This window comes from Bombina bombina, chromosome 6 (genome assembly GCF_027579735.1).
Source record: "Bombina bombina isolate aBomBom1 chromosome 6, aBomBom1.pri, whole genome shotgun sequence".
Classification (NCBI taxonomy): Eukaryota; Metazoa; Chordata; class Amphibia; order Anura; family Bombinatoridae; genus Bombina; species Bombina bombina.
The window spans coordinates 44,530,592-44,554,586 of NC_069504.1; the positions used below are offsets into that span (position 1 = coordinate 44,530,592).

At 36.9% G+C, this 23,995-nt stretch overlaps 1 protein-coding gene across 1 annotated transcript in view; it reads right to left on the reverse strand.

Moving 5' to 3' along the window:
* The window catches only part of EXOC4 (exocyst complex component 4), a 1,163,948-nt gene extending 1,143,133 nt beyond the window's left edge, over positions 1-20,815 (reverse strand). The window contains exons 1-2 of the mRNA XM_053716390.1: positions 20,694-20,815; positions 3,826-4,015 (exon numbers count right to left, since the gene is read on the reverse strand). Of these exons, the coding sequence (XP_053572365.1) occupies positions 3,826-4,015; positions 20,694-20,761 (258 nt within the window). The 5' untranslated portion in view covers positions 20,762-20,815. The remainder of the gene's footprint in view (positions 1-3,825; positions 4,016-20,693) is intronic.
* Positions 20,816-23,995: the final 3,180 nt, after the last annotated feature.

Genomic DNA, 23,995 nt, shown 5'->3' on the forward strand with positions numbered 1-23,995 from the left:
TAATCTCTATAAGCAACATTACTTCTCTACTCTTATCTCTAATCTTTCTTCAAACCCAAAACGTCTGTTCTCCACTTTCAATACTCTCCTCTGCCCTCCCCCACTTCCTAATACAACTTCTCTGTCAGCTCAAGACTTTGCCAGCCACATCAATAAGAAAATCGACTCCATCAGAAACTAAATCAGCTCTCAACATACTTCCATCCTTTCACCCCCTCAAACGCTTGCAATCAACCACAACCCACATAGCCATAAATTTAGCTTTTTCCTCACATATTACTGAGGAAGAAGTTTCGACACTTATACTGAGCTCTCACCTTACTACCTGTCTCACCTTACTACCTTTTGACCCTATTCCCTCAAACCTGCTCCTCTCCCGCTCTTTTACCCTTACCCCTATACTGACACACATTTTCAACCTCTCCCTCAGCACCAGTATATTTCCCTCATCTCTGAAGCATGAACTGGTCACACCTATCCTCAAAAAAACCTTCTCTTGATCCAACCTCCCCATCCAACTACCGCCCTATTTCCCTACTCCCTCTTGCCTGAAAGCTTCTCGAAAAGCTAGTATATGCACGCCTGACCCATTTCCTTACATTAAACATACTCCTCAACCCACTGCAATCTGGATTACACTCCACAGAGACAGCAATTGTTAAGGTTACCAACGACTTACTTACAGCAAAATCAAAAGGCCACTTCTCTTCGCTTATCCTCCTTGATCTGTCTGCAGCCTTTGATACTGTTGACCACCCTCTTTTGCTCTAAACCCTCCAATCCTTCGGCATTTGTGACACAGCCCTCTCGTGGTTTTCTTCCTACCTGTCAAACCGTACCTTTAGTATAGCCTTCTCTGGGGCCTCCTCTGCCCCATCGCCACTTTCTGTTGGGGTACCGCAAGGCTCTGTCCTCGGTCCCCTTCTCAATCTACAAGTCTTCATTAGGTTCCCTAATAAAGTCCCACGGGTTCCAATATTATTTGTATGCAGACGACACCCAAATCTACTTCTCTGCACCAGACCAGATCTCCTTCCTTGCTAACCCGTGTCACTAACTGTCTTTCTCACATCTCATCCTGGATGTGCTCTCACTATCTCAAGCTAAATCTTACCAAAACTGAGCTCCTTATTTTCCCTCCTTCCAAAATCTCCACCCCCAATCTCTCTATAACTGTTGACAGCTACATCATTACCCCTACCTCCCGCATGCCCGATGTCTTGGGGTCACACTTGACTCAGATCTTTCACTCCTCACATTCAGTCCTTGGCTAAATCCTGCCGCTTCCACCTTAAAAACAATCTCTAAAATTAGACATTTCCTTACACAAGACACAACTAAGATTTTAATTCACTCCTTTCCCGCCTCGATAACTGCAACTCTGTCCTCTCTGGTCTCCCTAGCTGCCATCTAGCTCCTTTACAATCCATAATGAATGCCTCTGCCAGGCTCATTTTCCTTACACGTCACTCTTTATCTGCTGCACCTCTCTGCCAATCCCTTCACTGGCTTCCTCTTGCCTCCAGGATTAAACACAAAATTCTCACTCTGACATACAAAGCCCTCAACTGCACTGCTCCCCCCTATATTTTAGACCTCCAGATACTCTCTCTCCCGTCTCCTTTGCTCTGCTCATGACCTCCTACTCTCCTCCTCTCTTGTTACCTCCTCACACTCCCGCTTACAGAACTTCTCCAGACTGGCTCCCATCTTGTGGAACTCTCTGCCTCGCTCCACAAGACTCTCCCCTTGTTTTAACAGTTTCTAGCGCTCCCTAAAAACTCTACTGTTCAGGGATGCAAACAACCTACACTAACCTTTCTTTATACCGTTTCCTCTCCTCCATTGCTATCCTCTTGAACCCTTAGCATGTAAGCCTAATAGCCCAGCTGTTTCTAGATCACCTTCTATAGAGCTGACTACAAAAGTGCGACTCTTGGCAGGGCCCTCTACCCGTCTGATCCCTATAAACGTTTTCTTGTATTCCGCCTATGTTTATAGAGCTGCGGAATCTGTTGGCGCTCTACAAATAACCAATAATAATAATACTTCAGAGCACATAAACAATCTGTTTCCTTAAAGGGACATGAAACTAAACATTTTTCTTTCATTATTCAGATAGAGAATACAATTTTCAAAAACTTTACCAATTTACTTCTATTATCAAGTTTACTTTGTCTCATGTTTTTCTTTGTTGAAAAGAGATCTAGATAGGTAGCGTGCACATGCCTGAAGCACTACATGCCAGGAAATAGTGCTCTTGCTAATGTATAATATTGTTACAAAACTGCTGTCATATAGTGTTGCAGACACGTGCACACTCCTGAGTGTACAGCCCTGATTTTTAACAAAGGATAACAAGAAAATGACGAAAATTCGATAATAGAAGTAAACCGGAAAGTTGTTTAAAATTGTATGATCTACTAGAATCATGTTTTATGTCCCTTTTAATAGTAATGAACCAGGGCTCTTGAATGGACACTATTGCACATGTTAGGCAAATAGACAAATCCAACTAATAAAGGACCAATCTAATTACCAGTTTTTATCAAAGAGGTCACAGCACAGAATGTTGCAGGGCCAGTCACATTTAGCCATAATCAAGTACGATGGTGGAGGCATTAAAGCCCTTTCAATGGTATTTTACAACAAAAGCAGACAAAATAATGATATTACCTTCATTAAACGTTTTAAGGGGATTACATTCGGAGTCTGAGTCCCTTTAAGAGATACATTTGATCTAACCCTTTTGATAACTTTGAATACAATCATTTCAACAGAGAACACATTGCTTTAAAGGGATATTTAAATGCCAAATGACATTCGTATTCCTTGTTGCATGTCACTTTTCATAACCAACTCAAGCTTATACATTATATTATGTGTAATCTTTGTGTAAAAAAGAAAACCCACCCCCTGCATTACACCAACTAATGGCAAGCATTTAACCCTAAACCACACAAGGTAAATGTGCTATAAGGGTTTTTAAAGGCAGGGTTTCATTTAGCTTTTGGATTCTGCTGATTGCTCACCTGGCCCTGTTCCTACTTATTCACCCGCAGTTACAGCAATTTAGATTACCAAAAAGACGGTCTATCTATCACTCACAGTGGATGGGCGGTATTGTTAAGGGTGCTTGTAATATGGCTGTGATTGGCGAACAACCCTGCGATAAGGTTTTAAAGAATAAATTCTGCATCTGACAGGCAGATTATCAAGAGGGAAAGGTGGCAGTTTTGGCGACTAAAATCTGGGTAAAAATGGCTGCAGAAAAGGTGAGAGTACTCCTGCCCTTAACACTCTTTAATTGTTCACATACGGCAGCAGGATCACATGCAGGAGCTTCAGCAGAATTCTCTTATTCCCCCGCTCACCCTGCCATGTCGGGCATGTCGGCAAGAGCCAGCTGCTCATCGCTCCTGCATCATTTCTTCACCTCCTTTCATGTGGGTAAATTGACTATAGGTTGCGGCTGGTGGCTTATGAATAGAAAGTACAGCTTGTCTAGATCATCAAGCGAGACCGCAGGACATAGGTGGAGGAACGTCTTGTCTTCAAGATGTAGTTTTTACCACAAGGCCGCCCGCCACAACCTATAGTGGATTTACCCACATGAAAGGAGGTGAAAAAATGATGCAGCAGTGATGAGCAGTTGGCTCTTGCTGATCTGCAGACATGGCAGGGTGAGCCATGTCTACAGATCATTGGTTTCTGGGTTTGTCGAGCCTTAGGGTTATACTAATAGTAAGATAGCGGTGGCTTTGGACAGTCTAATCATTAAAGACGGTGGCAGAAAACAATGTGGTACGTTTAAATACAGCGCACCTGCTTAATTTTGTTGCGTGAATTAGTAATGCGCTCAGTAATGCTCTGGTATGTGCGGATGGCGGTGGTGAGTTCCTCGAAATGCAGCTCAATCTTTTCATTGAGATCATGATCACATTTCCCGTAAGCGTCTTCCAGTCGACCTTTTTCAGTTTCTCGGTCTTCAACATCATCACTGGTAGAAAGTGTCCTGCAATATACAGTTACAGAGAAGCACTTAAAGGAACAGTAAGCACATTTATTTTGTGTTGCTATAGAATAACATAGCCAAATACACAGTTAGACAATCAATAGTAAAATAATAAAATGCTAATATATTACAGCATTCCCCTTTTTTACTTGTATGTCCCTTTAAAGGGATACTAAACCCAAATTTTCTCTTTCATGATGCAACTTTCTAATTTACTCCTATTATCAATTTTTCTTTGTTATCTTGCTATCTTTATTTAAAAAGCACGAATGTAAGCTTACGAGGTGGCCCATTTTTGTTCAAGAACCTGGGTTACGCTTGCTTATTGGTGGCTAAATGTAGCCACCAATAAGCAAGCACCATCTATAGTGCTGAGCCTAAAATGGGCCGGCTCTTAAAGGGACACTATACCCAAAAAAATTTCTTTCATGATTCAGATAGAGCATGAAATTTTAAGCATCTTTCTAATTTACTCCTATTGTCAAATTTTCTTTATTCTCTTGGTATCTATATTTGAAAAGCAAGAATTTAAGTTTAGATGTCGGCCCATTTTTGGTGAACAACCTGGGTTGTCCTTGCTGATTGGACAGCACCAATAAACAAGTGCTGTCCATGGTTCTGAACTACAAATTGGCTGGCTCCTTAGCTTAGATGTCTTCTTTTTCAAATAAAGAAAGCAAGAGAACGAATAAAAATTTATAATAGGAGTAAATTAGAAAGTTGCTTAAAATTGCTTGCTCTATTTGAATCACAAAACAAAAAATTTGGGTTCAGTTTCCCTTTAAGCTTTATGTTTCTGCTTTTTAAATAAAGATAGCAAGAGAACGAAGAAAATTTGATAATAGAAGTAAACTAGAAAGTTGCATAAAATTGCTCTATCTGAATCATGAAAGAGAAAATTTGGGTTTAGTGTCCTTTAATTGTTTCTTTAATTCAACCTTTCATGTGTATAGCACTTTACTTCTGCAATATCTTTTTACCAGCTAAGCTCAAGGGTTCTTAAATTCTATACCCTGGTAAGCATGGCCAATATGCCTATCAATGGCTTTAAATAGGTTACTGTTTCCTTATATGTTATGGGTTTAGGCTCCTGTAATACATAGGGCCACGCACAGCAAAGGCTAAAGAACAGAAGTGTCTAATACAGGATGTAGCCAATAAACAGCTTGCTTTGTGGCACTCCACTTAATGCAATATATAATCATTTATTTAATCGATACAAAAGTGATGACAAAGTTTTATTAAATCACTGCTTTTTGGAAAAACTAAAAAAAATTGAGAATCAGGGAAATTGCCTCTGTAATCAGAGTTTGCAGTTTCTGAAAAACGAGACATATTTATCTCAGAGATGCTAAGCAAGCATTTTACTAAATTCTGATTTATCAGACATTCCAGCAACTCTTGTTCAGCTCGGCCCCATCTATCAACACACAAATTGTTTGCATTTCCTTTCCTGAGTTGAACAAGCCTGAATTTGTGTTTAATGTTTAGATTACTGGATTTCAAAACTTTAGCAAAAAATGGTACATGCTACAGGGACAGTGAAAACCGTAAAACGTTAGTATAAAATGTGTAGTAAAACAACTATGCACTATATAATCATTATTATGTTGTTATATATATAATCATATATAATAACTTTTTGTTGTGGTAAGTGCAGTTTGGGTATTGAAAACAACCGCAGCAAACAGGATGTTAATTTGTTTTCAAAAGTTTAGACTTCGGATTTGTTATTCTATAGCAAAACAAAAAAAGGAGTGTACTACTGTTCATTAACCGTTATTGTTCTACAAGCTGTGTGTGCAAAATAACAAATGTATAATCCTAACAGGGGCAGTATATGGCTTTAAAGTTGTAGGACTATTATTTTATTTGTAATCTGACAACAAAGTTAAAATAAAATGCACAGTATGTTTTTTAAAAAGAAATGTTATAACATAGTAACAGAATCCTTATGACTTGAATCCCTATGAATGTGCTTTAAGCAGTAATTTTCCTATGCAGAATTCTTTTTTCATATCCTGACGTTTAACTCTGGCACCCAATCAAAAGGGTTGCCACATGGCTTGCTGTTTTCTTCTAGCACGTGTTTGCTGAAGCATTATCGCATGTGCAGTACAGCCGAAAGGGAGTCCCAATTACGTAGCAGTAAACAGTGAATTTGAGCTTTTGATCTGATTCACCGTTAACTTACCAACATTTACATGCACTATATCCCCCGTGCTAGGTAGGCCCAGGAGCAGAAATGCACATATATGACTTTTGAATGATTTTTTGTTATTGGCTCGTCCAATGTGTTCAGCTAGTTCCCAGTAGTGCAGTGCTGCTCCTTCAACAAATGATACCAAAAGAATGAAGCAAATTTGACAAAAGAAGTAAAATATAAAGTTGTTTAAAATTGTGTGTTCTATCTGAATAATGGAAGAAATTATTTTGGGTTTCATGTCCCTTTAAGGGATTATTTTTGCACGACACTCCATTACTATGTGTTTACCTTCCTGCAAGGGGTTAAAAACAAAGGTAAAGGCCCAATCTTAAAACTACAAGCACTGTAGCTCCTAGGTAGAAAACAGCCGATGAACCAATCAAAAGCAGCACAGTGTCCCTGACTTCTCAATGGAATCTCAAAGATTTATAGAAATGTGTCACTGCTTCAGCAGCACGGCACACATGGTTATTTGTATATAGATATATGTAGAATACTATCTAGAAAGGCTCAGGAACAGTAAAGTCAATTTATTTTTTGATACAGATAATTCTTGCAATTTTAAAAAAACTTTCAAATTTACTTTTATTATCTAATTTGCTTCAACAAAAGATACCAAGTGAACAAAGTCAATTTAATAACAGAAATAAATTGTTTAAAACTGCATGTTCTCTCTCAGTATTACTCAATTCCATTCCACAAGGACCCCTGACAAACCAGACTTTTTTTAGTATTTCCTTTCCAAGGCTGTTCATTAGCTCCATCATTATAAGTGTCTCACATGTGCTCAGCTAGAAAAATCCTTTAAATCTGACACGTTAGGTGTCCTTGAAGCCTGGAAATGATAAACACTGCCCTTTAAAGGGATAGAAAGGTCAAAACTGTTATGTGCAAGTTAAAAAGGAGAATTTTCGCAACATACTTCCATTAGCAAAAAAGATTCTAGTAATAGTTATTTATGTTTTCCATGGCATATGCACATACGCTATGAGGGCGTGAGGGGTGTGTATTGTGCCTGTAAAAGCTTAAAGGGACAGTATACACCATTTTTATAGAACTGCATCTAATAGACACTACTATAAAGAATAAGATGCACAGATACTGATCTAAAAATCCAGAATAAAACTGTTTAAAAACTTACTTAGAAGCTCCTAGTTTAGCACTGTTGAAATGGAACACCCACTGCAAATTGGTTATATAGCAAAAAAACAGACACTTTAAAAAAAAAAGCTGTATATGCTATATAAATGGGTCATCTACAAAATATTTCATTTGTGTCATACAAACCAATGCCGACTCTCTGAGGAGGTGTGGTGTTTAAATACTAGTGCACGTGCCCTCACAGCATATGTGTGTATGCCGATGAAAACCTGGAATAAATTTTGCCTGTTGAAACGGATAGGCCAAGATACGCGTTGCAACTTAGTAACATTTTTATGTGTGTATCAATGCAATTTTATGTTATTTGCATTCAATACACTTGCGAAATAAAAACAGATTTTGAATTTATACTATGTATTGGTGCACAGCATGTTTTTTAATCATTTCAGGGTACGCTATGTGGAGGCCCAGTTTTTGTTTTGCAGAAGTAAAATCCAGACATTTGTGCGCTGCACTAATAAATATAGCGCCGAATACTGCAGCCTGCAGTCATATTCAGCATTCATTTCTAGAACAAATGCCCATGCCTAATAACCAGACCATGTCGGTAATGAAGCCTTGTAAGGAACCTACTGTACACCAGATCTATCCAACCATTTAACATAAAAAGCTACAACGGCCTCTCAGCAAATTTTACAAATACTTTTAATCAAGAGACAAATACACTGTACTCATATCAGTAGCTTTCAGGCTAGCAATGCTGCCCTAGCTGTAGGTCACTGTTGCAAGTTTCCGCTGATAAGACAGTAGACTTATTTTACAATACAGGATTCACCCACTATTTAATACAATACAATTGCTGGTGGAAGAGGAGCACAAAAACCTCACTGTAAAAATCCATATTCTATTTAATTTGCAGATATTGAGGGCCGGATAAAATATCTTGCAGGGCTGTAATGTAGCCTCAGTCTTAGGTTGGACAAGATCCGGACAAATCTGTATCCACTTCTATTCCTCATGGGTTAAAAAAAAAGCTCATGCAGGGATCCTAAAATCTCGACCTTCTGTAGCCCTGAAGAACTGGAGTTAAAGGGACAGTCTAGTAAAAATTAAACTTTCATGATTCAGATAGCGCATGTAATTTTAAAAAACTTTCCAATTTACTTTTAGCATCAAATTTGCTTTGTTCTCTTGGTATTCTTAGTTGAAAGCTAAACCTAGGTAGGTTCATATGCTAATTTCTAAGCACTTAAAGGACGTCTCTTATCTGAATGCATTTGACTGTTGTTCACAGATAGAGGGTGTTAGTTCATGTGTGCCATATAGATAACACTGTGCTCACGCCTGTTAAGTTACTTGCGAGAGGGCACGGATTGGCTAAAATGCAAGTATGTCAAAAGAGCCGCAGAGGCTTAGATACAAGGTAATCACAGAGGTAAAAAAGTTTATTAATATAACAGTGTTAGTTATGGAAAACTGGTGAATGGGTAATAAAGGGATTGTCTAGCTCTTAAACAACAATAATTATGGCATAGACTGTACCTTTAAACACAATTTAAAAGGGACATGAAACCCAAAATACTTCTTTCATTATTTAGGCAGAACATACAATTTTAAACAACTGTCCAATTTACTTATTAGATAATATAAGTTAATGGGAAAGTTGCTTAAAAGTTCCTTCTGAATCATAAAGAAATATTTTGGGGTTCATGTCCCTTGAATAAAAGCTCTAGGTGCTGTATATAACATATATAAAAGTCACATTCAGTAAAAGTAAAAAAAACAGAATGGGCCTACATGATGTATTTAGCCTTTCCTGTTTAATGTGCTAATTTCCTCCTGCTCGTGTCAGCATTATTTGTGCATAGGAGGCAAAGGAAAGGAAATTGTGTACTAGAACAATGCAGTTAGGGAAAAGGATTCGGCAGAGGATATAATGCAATGAGTTGTATTGTGCATAAGAACGCAAGGTTAAAACATTTTAAGCGAGAGAAAAAGGAACCACAAAATGTTTCATTCCCGATACATATAGGACATGAGATTAAAGATGAAAATCAGTAACATACGCTCAGGAGCACTATATGGAAGCAGTTTTGCAAGAACTTTATCCATTTGCAAGAACACTACCTACCTGGGTATCTCTTCAACAAAGAAAACCATGGGTACAAAGCAAATTTGATAATAGAAGTAAATTAGAAACTTTAAAAAAAAAAATGTAAGAGGCTTAAAGGCCGTCTCTAATCTGAATGCATTTGACAGTTTCTTACAGCTAGAGGGCATTAGTTCATGTGTGCCATATAGATAAGATTGTGCTCATGCACGTGGAGTTATTTAAGAGTCAGCACTGATTGTCTAAAATGCAAGTCTGTCATATGATCTGAGATAAGGGGACAGTCTGCAGAAGCTTAGATACAAGGTAATCACTGAGGTAAAAAGTGTGTTAATATAACCATGTTGGTTTTGCAAAACTGGGGAATGGGTAATAAAGGGATTATCTACATTTTTAAACGATAACATTTTTGGTGTTTATTATCCGTTTAAAATGTAGGCTTTATTTGAAAACAGTAAATTGGACTAAAATACAGCCTGAGATGACTTTTTAATGATACAATATAATGGCACCTATTATTGCAGCAGTTTAGAGGGGCAGCGCCTGCAGAGCAGGTAATAGGATGTTAATATATCTGTGTCACCAGCCATGCACTAAATTAGCACCACGTCCCAAGCTCATAACCCAGTGTTCCTGCAGTGACCACAGACGGGGGGGGGGGGGGGGGGGGAATATCTGTTGTTACTCAGGTGATAATTCTGCCCTGGAATTACTGTAATAATACGGCTACAAAAGAAAAAGAAAATATTTTTTGATTTAAATAGGATTTTGGTTAAATAAAATGATTTTTGAGGAAAACTCTATCTAAAGAAACTTTATTATTAAGGTTATTCATCCTGAATTAGAGATTAGTTTTTAATTATATAGCAAGATGCAGTATATTCATGGCTGTAATGTATATATTTTTTGGTAACTTAAAGTGAATGTAAAGTATAAAGAATAAGTGCCCGGTTTTTAGAAATACTTTTAAAAACAGGGGCACTTTCATTAATTAAACTTTATGTTTTTAAATACTTGCCTTTTTCTTCAGCAAACCCTGCCCCAGCTCCGCTGTACTTACCTCAGCAATGACGAAACCGGCTTCCTCAAATCATGATGTGCACCCCAATGCGTCTATCTCGTAAAGCCATGCCGTGATTGGAGGAAGCCGGTCTCGTCCGTGCTGTGCTAAGTACAGTATGAGAAGCGGGCAGGGGATCACGGTCTGTGTTTGCTAAAGAAAAAGGTGATCATTTTAAAAAAACGCTGCAATGTAAAGTTTAATGAATGAAAGTGCTCCTGTTTTTTATAGTATTTTTAAAAACCGAGCACTTATTCATTCAATTTTACATTCACTTTAATTCCATTAATCCATTCACAATGTCGTGCTCTTCTAGAGGTTTCTGTCAGATTATTTGGGACAATTTGATAATATCTTGAAGACATTATCACATATTATTGGTTTTGTAGTTCTCAAAACTGTGACTTTGTGTTAGCAGAAATAACTTGCCCCTTCTTCACAGCAAAATGTTATCAATTAACATACAGATTTGATCAATAGACCTTAAAGGGACATAATTATGAACGATAACTTTTGGGTTTCAGATACAATTTTCAGATTTCAGATTTACTTCTATTATCAGATTTGCTTCATTCTCTTAGAATCATTTGCTGAAGGGGAGCAATGCTCTACTGGGACCTAGCTGAATACATTGGATGAGACAGTGAAACACAGCTAGCTCACAGTAGTGCATTGCTTCTGAGCCTACCTATGCAGGCTTTTCCACAATACATACCAAGAGAACAAAGCAAATTAAACAAGAGAAGTCAATTGGAAAATTGTTAAAAATTGCATGTTCTTTCTGAATCAAAAGTTTCATTTTGACTTTAATGTCCCTTTAATGCCATTGCTCCCCTGTAACTATGTACACAGAATAAACCCATACTATGTTTTAAGAAGCTCACTGAATAGAAGATTGTGTGGAGTGGTATAGATCTGCACAAGGACCCAAGTGTGAGGAGGGAGGGGCAAACATTAAAATGAAGGTCCATTTTGATGAATTAGTGCCCGGTTTTTAATAAACCTATTAAAAACAAGGGCACTTTAATTCATTAAAATTGACATTTCACTGTTTACTTTAAAAACTTACCTTTTAATCCTTGCAGCAGCTCCAGCGATTCCCCTGGCCGTCGGAAGCCTCTGCAGACGTCAGAAATGACGAATCAGGCTTCCTCCAATCACAGCTTCCCCCCGGGGGAATCTTGGCCTGATGCAACGCTGTGATTGGAGGAAGCCGGATTCATCATTTTGGACCCAAGAAGACTGCTTGCGACGGGCGGAGGAAGTGCTGGAGCGGCTGCCAGGATTAAAAGGTAAGTTTTTGAAGAAAACAGTGAAATGTCAATTTTGATGAATTAAAGTGCCCTTGTTTTTAATAGATTTATTAACCCTTTGAGTGCTAATCACTTTCCCACCTGGGTGCTAAGATTTTTTAATGATTTTTTGTTTTTTTAACTTTTTTTTTTCCATACCCCCAATACTTACACTGTTGGAAAGGCTAGGCGATTACCTTTCCAATGGTGGGTCTGTAGCTGCTTAGATGCCTGAGATACAGGCTTCTAAGCGGCATGACCCCTGCTCCTATACTTAACATTGTTAAGTATAAATAAAGTTGTGCGGTGACGTCATCACGTTATTAAGCGTGACGTCACCACGCAAAACGGGAAGTCCCGGTGATGCCTGTCACTCTACAGGCACGATCGCCGGGGTAGGAGCGGGTGGGAGCCCCCAGATCTCTCTCAAGGTGGGAGAGTGCTAGTGACGGCTCTGAGCCGTCATTAGCACCAGAGTGGGAAACTCTGTGATGGCTCAGAGCCATCGTTAGCACTCAAAGGATTAAAAACCGGGCACTAATTCATCAAAATGGACCTTCACTTTAAACATGAAAAATAACGTTACTAGTTTTAGTAAGGTCATCATTGTTTTTCTTCTTCCAATAAAGTACAGGTGAAAAGTTGATCAAATATGATGATTAGCTCATTAAACTGGAGATAGTTCATTCACCTCCAAATAATTTCATTCATTTCAATGATCTAATCATATGTAATCAAATAAATGGTCAGATATAACTGGAAAAAAATAATATTTCTAAAAATGAAAATCATGATTTAAAATTGGTCTTACTGACTACAGGGAGTGCAGAATTATTAGGCAAATGAGTATTTTGACCACATCATCCTCTTTATGCATGTTGTCTTACTCCAAGCTGTATAGGCTCGAAAGCCTACTACCAATTAAGCATATTAGGTGATGTGCATCTCTGTAATGAGAAGGGGTGTGGTCTAATGATATCAACACCCTATATCAGGTGTGCATAATTATTAGGCAACTTCCTTTCCTTTGTCAAAATGGGTCAAAAGAAGGACTTGACAGGCTCAGAAAAGTCAAAAATAGTGAGATATCTTGCAGAGGGATGCAGCACTCTTAAAATTGCAAAGCTTCTGAAGCGTGATCATCGAACAATCAAGCGTTTCATTCAAAATAGTCAACAGGGTCGCAAGAAGCGTGTGGAAAAACCAAGGCGCAAAATAACTGCCCATGAACTGAGAAAAGTCAAGCGTGCAGCTGCCAAGATGCCACTTGCCAACAGTTTGGCCATATTTCAGAGCTGCAACATCACTGGAGTGCCCAAAAGCACAAGGTGTGCAATACTCAGAGACATGGCCAAGGTAAGAAAGGCTGAAAGACGACCACCACTGAACAAGACACACAAGCTGAAACGTCAAGACTGGGCCAAGAAATATCTCAAGACTGATTTTTCTAAGGTTTTATGGACTGATGAAATGAGAGTGAGTCTTGATGGGCCAGATGGATGGGCCCGTGGCTGGATTGGTAAAGGGCAGAGAGCTCCAGTCCGACTCAGACGCCAGCAAGGTGGAGGTGGAGTACTGGTTTGGGCTGGTATCATCAAAGATGAGCTTGTGGGGCCTTTTCGGGTTGAGGATGGAGTCAAGCTCAACTCCCAGTCCTACTGCCAGTTTCTGGAAGACACCTTCTTCAAGCAGTGGTACAGGAAGAAGTCTGCATCCTTCAAGAAAAACATGATTTTCATGCAGGACAATGCTCCATCACACGCGTCCAAGTACTCCACAGCGTGGCTGGCAAGAAAGGGTATAAAAGAAGAAAATCTAATGACATGGCCTCCTTGTTCACCTGATCTGAACCCCATTGAGAACCTGTGGTCCATCATCAAATGTGAGATTTACAAGGAGGGAAAACAGTACACCTCTCTGAACAGTGTCTGGGAGGCTGTGGTTGCTGCTGCACGCAATGTTGATGGTGAACAGATCAAAACACTGACAAAATCCATGGATGGCAGGCTTTTGAGTGTCCTTGCAAAGAAAGGTGGCTATATTGGTCACTGATTTGTTTTGTTTTTGAATGTCAGAAATGTATATTTGTGAATGTTGAGATGTTATATTGGTTTCACTGGTAAAAATAAATAATTGAAATGGGTATATATTTGTTTTTTGTTAAGTTGCCTAATAATTATGCACAGTAATAGTCACCTGCACACACAGATATCCCCCTAAAATAGCTATAACTAAAAACAAACTAAAAACTACTTCCAAAACTATTCAGCTTTGATATTAATTAGTTTTTTGGGTTCATTGAGAACATGGTTGTTGTTCAATAATAAAATTAATCCTCAAAAATACAACTTGCCTAATAATTCTGCACTCCCTGTAGTGATTTAACCCTTTAAGGACACAGCTTTCAGTTTACTCAATTGTTTTATGACGGAAAAATTCCATCATATGTCCTTAAGAGGTTAAATCAAATCCACCCTGCTAAAAATAGCTACAAACAATGTATCTTTAAATGTATATTATAATGCAAAAAATATGTGCTCGAATTCAGAGCTCGACAAACTCAAGAGTCAGGAGCCAGGAGTAAAATTCTAAGCTCCCTAACTCCATATATAATATACAAATACCATGATCTGGCTCCTAAATTTTAAATAGATTTGTCAACCATTACTCTAAATAATTTGAGCATGTAATTTTAGCACTATTCAAACCTTCTCCCTTTTAAAACACAGTTGGGTTAGTCATGCGACTTCCGATTCTGATTGGCTTACCAGTTGTATCTGCTTGGGAGTGGCAGTGCACTGCAGCTCCTGAGCAAGACTTGCACTATGTGTTTAACCCATTTACAGGGGTTAAACAAACAAAAAGCACTGCAGAGTCTCTATTGCTAGATTGACAAGCTCTAACAAATTAGAGGATGTCATTTTTGCACTATAATGACTCTTTAAACTTCTTTTTTGTGTAAAAATGATGCTTGTTCCACCCTCCCTGAAAAGGCCAAAATACAAATTATGTTGTTTTTTTTTATTTTTAATGCGGCAAATTACCTAAAACCAGCTATTTGATTTGCAGCATTTGCTTTTTGGGACAAAAACAACCATATGTTAAAGTGAAACGCTAGGATTGACCATTGGATCAAATAAAGGGGACTTTCAGTCATGAAGTATAAAACACTTCATGCTGAAAGCTCCTTTATTTGTTTGCAGCGTTCACTGCACTGAGCTGCTAAGGCAGTCCACTGCCGAACGCTATTTGGCTGAGAGGTGACGTTTCCACCTCTTAGCCAATAGCCGTGCGGGAAATACAGCTTGGCGCCAGGTCTTGTGGCGCCAAGCTGTATTTCCCGCACGGCTATTGGCTAAGAGGTGGAAACGTCACCTCTCAGCCAAATTGCGTTCTGCCGTGGGCTGCCTTTAGCTGATAACAAATAAAGGGGCTTTCAGAATGAAGTATTTTATACTTCATGAATGAAAGTCCCCTTTATTTGTTACGATTGTAAATCCTAGCGTTTCTCAAACGCTAGGGTTTACCATCACTTTAAGTTTTGCATAATATGTATATATTGCTAAAAGTTTTTAACAGAAATTCTTCTGGTAAAAGTTATGACTGTTTTGGTTTTTACTGTGAACTGTACATATGCCTCATTCACCTGTATTCAAACACTATGCCTGCCCAGAGAGAATATACTGCAATGGTAATGACGCAATTTACATTAAAGGGACAGTCTACTTGAAAAATTGTTATTGTTTAAAAAGATAGATAATCCGTTTTAACAACATTACCCAGTTTTGCATAATCAACACAGTTATAATAATATACTTTTAACCTCTATGATTACCTTGTATCTAAGCCTCTGCAGACTGCCCCCTTATCTCAGCGCTATTTACAAACTGATTAGCCAATCAGTGCTAACTCTTGCATATCTCCACGGGAGTGAGCACAATGTTATCTATATGACACACTTGGACTAGCGCTGTCTAACTGTGAAAAACTGTCAAATTCACTGGGATAAGAGGCGGCCTTCAAGGACTTAGAAATCATCCTATGAGCCTTACTAGGTTTAACATTCACCAAAGGATACCAAGAAAACAAAAGAAAATTTGATGATAAAAGTACATTGGAAAGTGATTTAAAATTGCATGCCCTATCTGAAACATGAAAGTTTAATTTTGACTTTACCCTTAACACTGACAAATACATGCCACCGCCAGCAGTTGCTGTGTTTTAATAAGAGTGCACAGGGCATACGTGCATATGTCCCATTCACAATTCTGCTAATACATTTGTATATGACAAATGCTTCATTTTAAAAATTGAAAAGGACTTGTGCATTTCTACTTTGAATTTGATATCCCTTTAAATGAAACATGACTCCATCCTGTACTGTAAATTTGAGACAAATATTCAACTGCTGGGCACAAAAGAGCCATATTATGTGTTAAGTTGGACTAGATTCATAGTTATAGTCAACTCAGTAAAGAACACTGTTTCATCCCCCTGACCTAATCTTACAGCAGCATTGTGGTCTGTGCCATTCTTACAGCTGTATATCATGGACAACAAGAATGTCACCTATGTCATACCAGGCTGAGATTGGGCCATAGGAATGTGGTAGGATAATGAATGACAACACAAGACATTAAATACATTAGCTACAAAGTGAAGTAATATATTAATACATATACACTTGGGATCTAAAGTGAAGTAATATATTAATACATATACACTTGGGATCTAAAGTGAAGTAATATATTCATACATATACACTTGGGATCTAAAGTGAAGTAATATATTCATACATATACACTTGGGATCTAAAGTGAAGTAATATATTAATACATATACACTTGGGATCTAAAGTGAAGTAATATATTAATACATATACACTTGGGATCTAAAGTGAAGTAACATTCATACATATACACTTGGGATCTAAAGTGAAGTAACATATTCATACATATACACTTGGGATCTAAAGTGAACTAACATATTCATACATATACACTTGGGATCTAAAGTGAACTAATATATTCATACATATACACTTGGGATCTAAAGTGAAGTAATATATTCATACATATACACTTGGGATCTAAAGTGAAGTAATATATTCATACATATACACTTGGGATCTAAAGTGAAGTAATATATTCATACATATACACTTGGGATCTAAAGTGAAGTAATATATTCATACATATACACTTGGGATCTAAAGTGAAGTAATATATTCATACATATACACTTGGGATCTAAAGTGAAGTAATATATTCATACATATACACTTGGGATCTAAAGTGAAGTAATATATTCATACATATACACTTGGGATCTAAAGTGAAGTAATATATTCATACATATACACTTGGGATCTAAAGTGAAGTAATATATTCATACATATACACTTGGGATCTAAAGTGAAGTAATATATTCATACATATACACTTGGGATCTAAAGTGAAGTAATATATTCATACATATACACTTGGGATCTAAAGTGAAGTAATATATTCATACATATACACTTGGGATCTAAAGTGAAGTAATATATTCATACATATACACTTGGGATCTAAAGTGAAGTAATATATTCATACATATACACTTGGGATCTAAAGTGAAGTAATATATTCATACATATACACTTGGGATCTAAAGTGAAGTAATATATTCATACATATACACTTGGGATCTAAAGTGAAGTAATATATTCATACATATACACTTGGGATCTAAAGTGAAGTAATATATTCATACATATACACTTGGGATCTAAAGTGAAGTAATATATTCATACATATACACTTGGGATCTAAAGTGAAGTAATATATTAATACATATACACTTGGGATCTAAAGTGAAGTAATATATTAATACATATACACTTGGGATCTAAAGTGAAGTAACATATTCATACATATACACTTGGGATCTAAAGTGAAGTAATATATTCATACATATACACTTGGGATCTAAAGTGAAGTAATATATTCATACATATACACTTGGGATCTAAAGTGAAGTAATATATTCATACATATACACTTGGGATCTAAAGTGAAGTAATATATTAATACATATACACTTGGGATCTAAAGTGAAGTAACATTCATACATATACACTTGGGATCTAAAGTGAAGTAACATTCATACATATACACTTGGGATCTAAAGTGAAGTAACATATTCATACATATACACTTGGGATCTAAAGTGAAGTAACATATTCATACATATACACTTGGGATCTAAAGTGAACTAATATATTCATACATATACACTTGGGATATAAAGTGAACTAATATATTCATACATATACACTTGGGATCTAAAGTGAAGTAATATATTAATACATATACACTTGGGATCTAAAGTGAAGTAACATATTCATACATATACACTTGGGATCTAAAGTGAAGTAACATATTCATACATATACACTTGGGATCTAAAGTGAACTAATATATTCATACATATACACTTGGGATATAAAGTGAACTAATATATTCATACATATACACTTGGGATCTAAAGTGAAGTAATATATTCATACATATACACTTGGGATCTAAAGTGAAGTAACATATTCATACATATACACTTGGGATCTAAAGTGAAGTAATATATTCATACATATACACTTGGGATCTAAAGTGAAGTAATATATTCATACATATACACTTGGGATCTAAAGTGAAGTAATATATTCATACATATACACTTGGGATCTAAAGTGAAGTAATATATTCATACATATACACTTGGGATCTAAAGTGAAGTAATATATTCATACATATACACTTGGGATCTAAAGTGAAGTAACATATTCATACATATACACTTGGGATCTAAAGTGAAGTAATATATTCATACATATACACTTGGGATCTAAAGTGAAGTAATATATTCATACATATACACTTGGGATCTAAAGTGAAGTAATATATTCATACATATACACTTGGGATCTAAAGTGAAGTAACATATTCATACATATACACTTGGGATCTAAAGTGAAGTAATATATTCATACATATACACTTGGGATCTAAAGTGAAGTAATATATTCATACATATACACTTGGGATCTAAAGTGAAGTAATATATTCATACATATACACTTGGGATCTAAAGTGAAGTAATATATTCATACATATACACTTGGGATCTAAAGTGAAGTAATATATTCATACATATACACTTGGGATCTAAAGTGAAGTAATATATTCATACATATACACTTGGGATCTAAAGTGAAGTAATATATTCATACATATACACTTGGGATCTAAAGTGAAGTAATATATTCATACATATACACTTGGGATCTAAAGTGAAGTAATATATTCATACATATACACTTGGGATCTAAAGTGAAGTAATATATTCATACATATACACTTGGGATCTAAAGTGAAGTAATATATTCATACATATACACTTGGGATCTAAAGTGAAGTAATATATTCATACATATACACTTGGGATATAAAGTGAAGTAATATATTCATACATATACACTTGGGATCTAAAGTGAAGTAATATATTCATACATATACACTTGGGATCTAAAGTGAAGTAACATTCATACATATACACTTGGGATCTAAAGTGAAGTAATATATTCATACATATACACTTGGGATCTAAAGTGAAGTAATATATTCATACATATACACTTGGGATCTAAAGTGAAGTAATATATTCATACATATACACTTGGGATATAAAGTGAAGTAATATATTCATACATATACACTTGGGATCTAAAGTGAAGTAATATATTCATACATATACACTTGGGATCTAAAGTGAAGTAATATATTCATACATATACACTTGGGATCTAAAGTGAAGTAATATATTCATACATATACACTTGGGATCTAAAGTGAAGTAACATATTCATACATATACACTTGGGATCTAAAGTGAAGTAATATATTCATACATATACACTTGGGATCTAAAGTGAAGTAACATATTCATACATATACACTTGGGATCTAAAGTGAAGTAATATATTCATACATATACACTTGGGATCTAAAGTGAAGTAATATATTCATACATATACACTTGGGATCTAAAGTGAAGTAATATATTCATACATATACACTTGGGATCTAAAGTGAAGTAATATATTCATACATATACACTTGGGATCTAAAGTGAAGTAATATATTCATACATATACACTTGGGATCTAAAGTGAAGTAATATATTCATACATATACACTTGGGATCTAAAGTGAAGTAATATATTCATACATATACACTTGGGATCTAAAGTGAAGTAATATATTCATACATATACACTTGGGATCTAAAGTGAAGTAATATATTCATACATATACACTTGGGATCTAAAGTGAAGTAATATATTCATACATATACACTTGGGATCTAAAGTGAAGTAATATATTCATACATATACACTTGGGATATAAAGTGAAGTAACATATTCATACATACACACTTGGGATATAAAGTGAAGTAATATATTCATACATATACACTTGGGATCTAAAGTGAAGTAATATATTCATACATATACACTTGGGATCTAAAGTGAAGTAATATATTCATACATATACACTTGGGATCTAAAGTGAAGTAATATATTCATACATATACACTTGGGATCTAAAGTGAAGTCCCAGGATAAGTGACCTGCAAGTAACAACATACTTACTACTCTTCTATAAACCATAAGTGCAGTTATATGATGCCAAAACACTATGGCTTTGCCTGAAGTTTATATAGCACTGAGAAGATATTTCCTGTTTGACTCCTTGACTGCCAAGACAACCCAGTAAACAGCTGCATACCATGTCCTCGTTATAGAAATTGGCAGCACCATACGACAGTTAAGGGGTTAACACGTTTTAGGTAGCTGGTTTATCTCTCACCTGATCACAGAGATCAGCAGCCCGGAAGGGTCTTTGCTTTTACTGATCTGGCTCCTGTACCCAGACATCTTGCCCTGCAGCTGCTTCCTCTTCACACACCAAAATATCACAACACAATGCCGGGAGCACGCTGAGCCAATCAGAAGCTTGCAAGCAGGAGTAACGAACCAATAGCAATATGGCTAAGGCGGAACCTCAAAAGGTCAAATGCGTGTATCGGTAGCAAGTCGGTTTCGGGACTAGTAGTCTTCTGGCTATTAAGACCATGTAATAAAATAAGAGAATTAACTACATTTACCAGCATGCATCGCGCGGCGTACATTAAAATAACTTTATTTAGTATGTATTAAAGAACACAAATGACAGAAAATTAATCATTGTATCATATACCTTGCATATTTTTGTTTGTATCCTCCAGGTAACAATTACAAAATGTATTATTTTTTATGAATTCTCCTTTGTTCATGAATATTTTTTTTGTCTTGCAGAGTTGATAACCCAGACTCAGAAATTTTCAAATTTTTTTAATTTATACTAACATTTTGTTATATTAAAATCCGTATTTTGTTTACTAACTAAACATACAGACATTTTATTTCATATACATTTTACAAAATATATGCTTATATATATATATATATATATATATATATATATATATATATATATATATATATATATATACTTACCAGAAGTCCCAATTTGACTGGGATTGTCCCTGTTTGGAGGCGCTGTCCCAGTGTCCCACCCGGTTGTTCATTCTGTCCCAGTAGGGTTGCCACCTCCGGGTTTCAAATCATGTATCCGGGTTGCAGACCCCCTGAAACCCGGACACATTATTAAAAATGACCGGACTGTGAGTCTGTGGCTGTGGCTCGCCAGCATAGTTGGATGCTGGTACTTTGTTACAAACAGCCCTGCTTAGCTTAAAGGGACAGAAGTCCAAAAAAAAATATTTAATATTCAAATAGGGCATGTCATTTTAAACAGCTTTCCAATTTACTTTTATCACCAATTTTGCTTTGTTCTCTTGGTATTCTTAGTTGAAAGCTAAGCCTAGGAGGTTCATATGCTAATTTCTTAGATCTTGAAGGCCGTCTCTAATCTAAATGCATTTTGATAGTTTTTTTACCACTAGAAGGCATTAGTTCATGTGTTTCATATAGATAACATGCACGTGAATTTACAGTGGAGTCAACTCTGATTGGCTAAAATGCAAGTTTGTCAAAAGAACTGAAAATAGGGGGCAGTCTGCTGAGGCTTAGATACTAGGTAATTACAGAGGTAAAACTTGTATAATTATACCTGTGTTGGTTATGCAAAACTAGGGAATTGGTAATAAAGGGATTATCTATCTTTTAAAACAACAAACATTCTGGTGTTGACTGTCCCTTTAATGTTCATGCCCTTTAAAGTTTACATTTAGTAATACAGGCTGAGTGAGCAGCATAAGGTTTTTTAATTTTGTAGTGCTACTTTGTTTATTTTTCTTGGAATTTAACACCCCCGGACCACTGGTGATACACTTTTAGGGGAATCATGTGGGTATGACCAGGAAGTGCAGACAGGCAGAATTTTTGGCATGGATCTTGCTTTACTTCAGGCAGGATAGCATTTTGGCTGTAATCTTCCTGCATTATGGTATAGCGAAGCCTCTTAAACAGCTTTATCAAATATGTGTTTCTTTTTTACTTATTTCAGTCAATGTTGTATTTATGCCTTATCAGTATTTGACTCTGTTCCTTAACCCCTTAACGACAAACGTAGTATAGGGTACGTCAGACACAAACTGGTCTTTAAAGACCAACGACGTACCCTGTACGTCGTTAGGGGTTTAAAGCGACTGGAAGCGATCCTGCTCGCTTCCAGTCTCTTTCAAGGTATTGCCCTGATGCCTCGATATTGAAGCATCACTGCAATACCTTTTTTCAAACACTAATGCAGAGAGCTGATGGGTGGAAGCTGCTGCAGGGAGGCGAGTGGGCAGCCATCGCTGGGGGGGAATGACGACAGAGGGGGCGGGGGCACGCCAGGAGCACACACGGGTCTGGGCACGCGCACAGTTGCGGAGGCGGGAGCGCGCACGGGGAGGGAGCAGGTGGGAGCCCTACACTATGGAAGAGTGTAAAGGGAAGGAGGGAGAGAAGAGGGGGGACATTTTCTATCTAAGGGATCTGGGAGGGGATGGGGGTTGGTTATTGATGGGGGGAAGCTGCCAGTACCCAAGATGGCGGACAATAAGGTTGAAGGGGAGGGTTAGAGAGCTGTTTGGGGGGGGGGTATCAGGGAGGTTGGGGGCTTAGGGGGATCCTACACAGCAGAATATGTATTATTATTTTTTATTTATTTTTTTAAAGTCTTTTATTTTAGTACTGACAGACTTTCTGACAGTACTTAAGATGGTGGGGACAATTGTGGGGTGAGGGAGGGAAGAGAGCTGTTTGAGAGGGGTCAGGGAGGAATCAGGGGGTGGGGTGTGTCAGGTGGGAGGTTGATCTCTACACTAAAGCTAAAATTAACCCTACAAGCTACCTAATTAACCCCTTCACTGCTGGGCATAATACAAGTGTGGTGTGCAGCGGCATTTAGCAGCCTTCTAATTACCAAAAAGAAATGCCAAAGCCATATATGTCTGCTATTTCTGAACAAAGGGGATCCAAGAGAAGCTTTAACAACCATTTGTGCCATAATTGCACAAGCTGTTTGTAAATAATTTCAGTGTGAAACCTAAAGTTTGTGAAAAAGTGAGCATTTTTTTTATTTGATCGCATTTGGCGGGGAATATACCAAAATGGTCGCATTTTGGCATGAAATATACCAAAATGGGCCTAGATCAATACTTTGGGTTGTCTACTACACTACATAAAGCTAAAATTAACCCTACAACCTCCCTACTTAACCCCTTCACTGCTGGGCATAATACATGTGTGATGCGCAGCGGCATTTATCGGCTTTCTAATTACCAAAAAGTAACTCCAGAGCCATATAAGTCTGCTATTTCTGAAAAAGGGGATCCCAGAGAAGCATTTACAACCATTTGTGCAATAATTGCACAAGCTGTTTGTAAATCATTTCGGTGAGAAACCTAAAGTTTGTGAAAAAGTGAACTTTTTTTTTATTTGATCGCATTTGGCGGTGTAATGGTGGCATGAAATATACCAAAATGGGCGTAGATCAATACTTTGGGTTGTCTTCTAACAAAAAAAAAAATATATATATATATATATATATATATATATATATATACATGTCAAAGGATATTCAGGGATTCCTGACAGATATCAGTGTTCCAATATAACTGT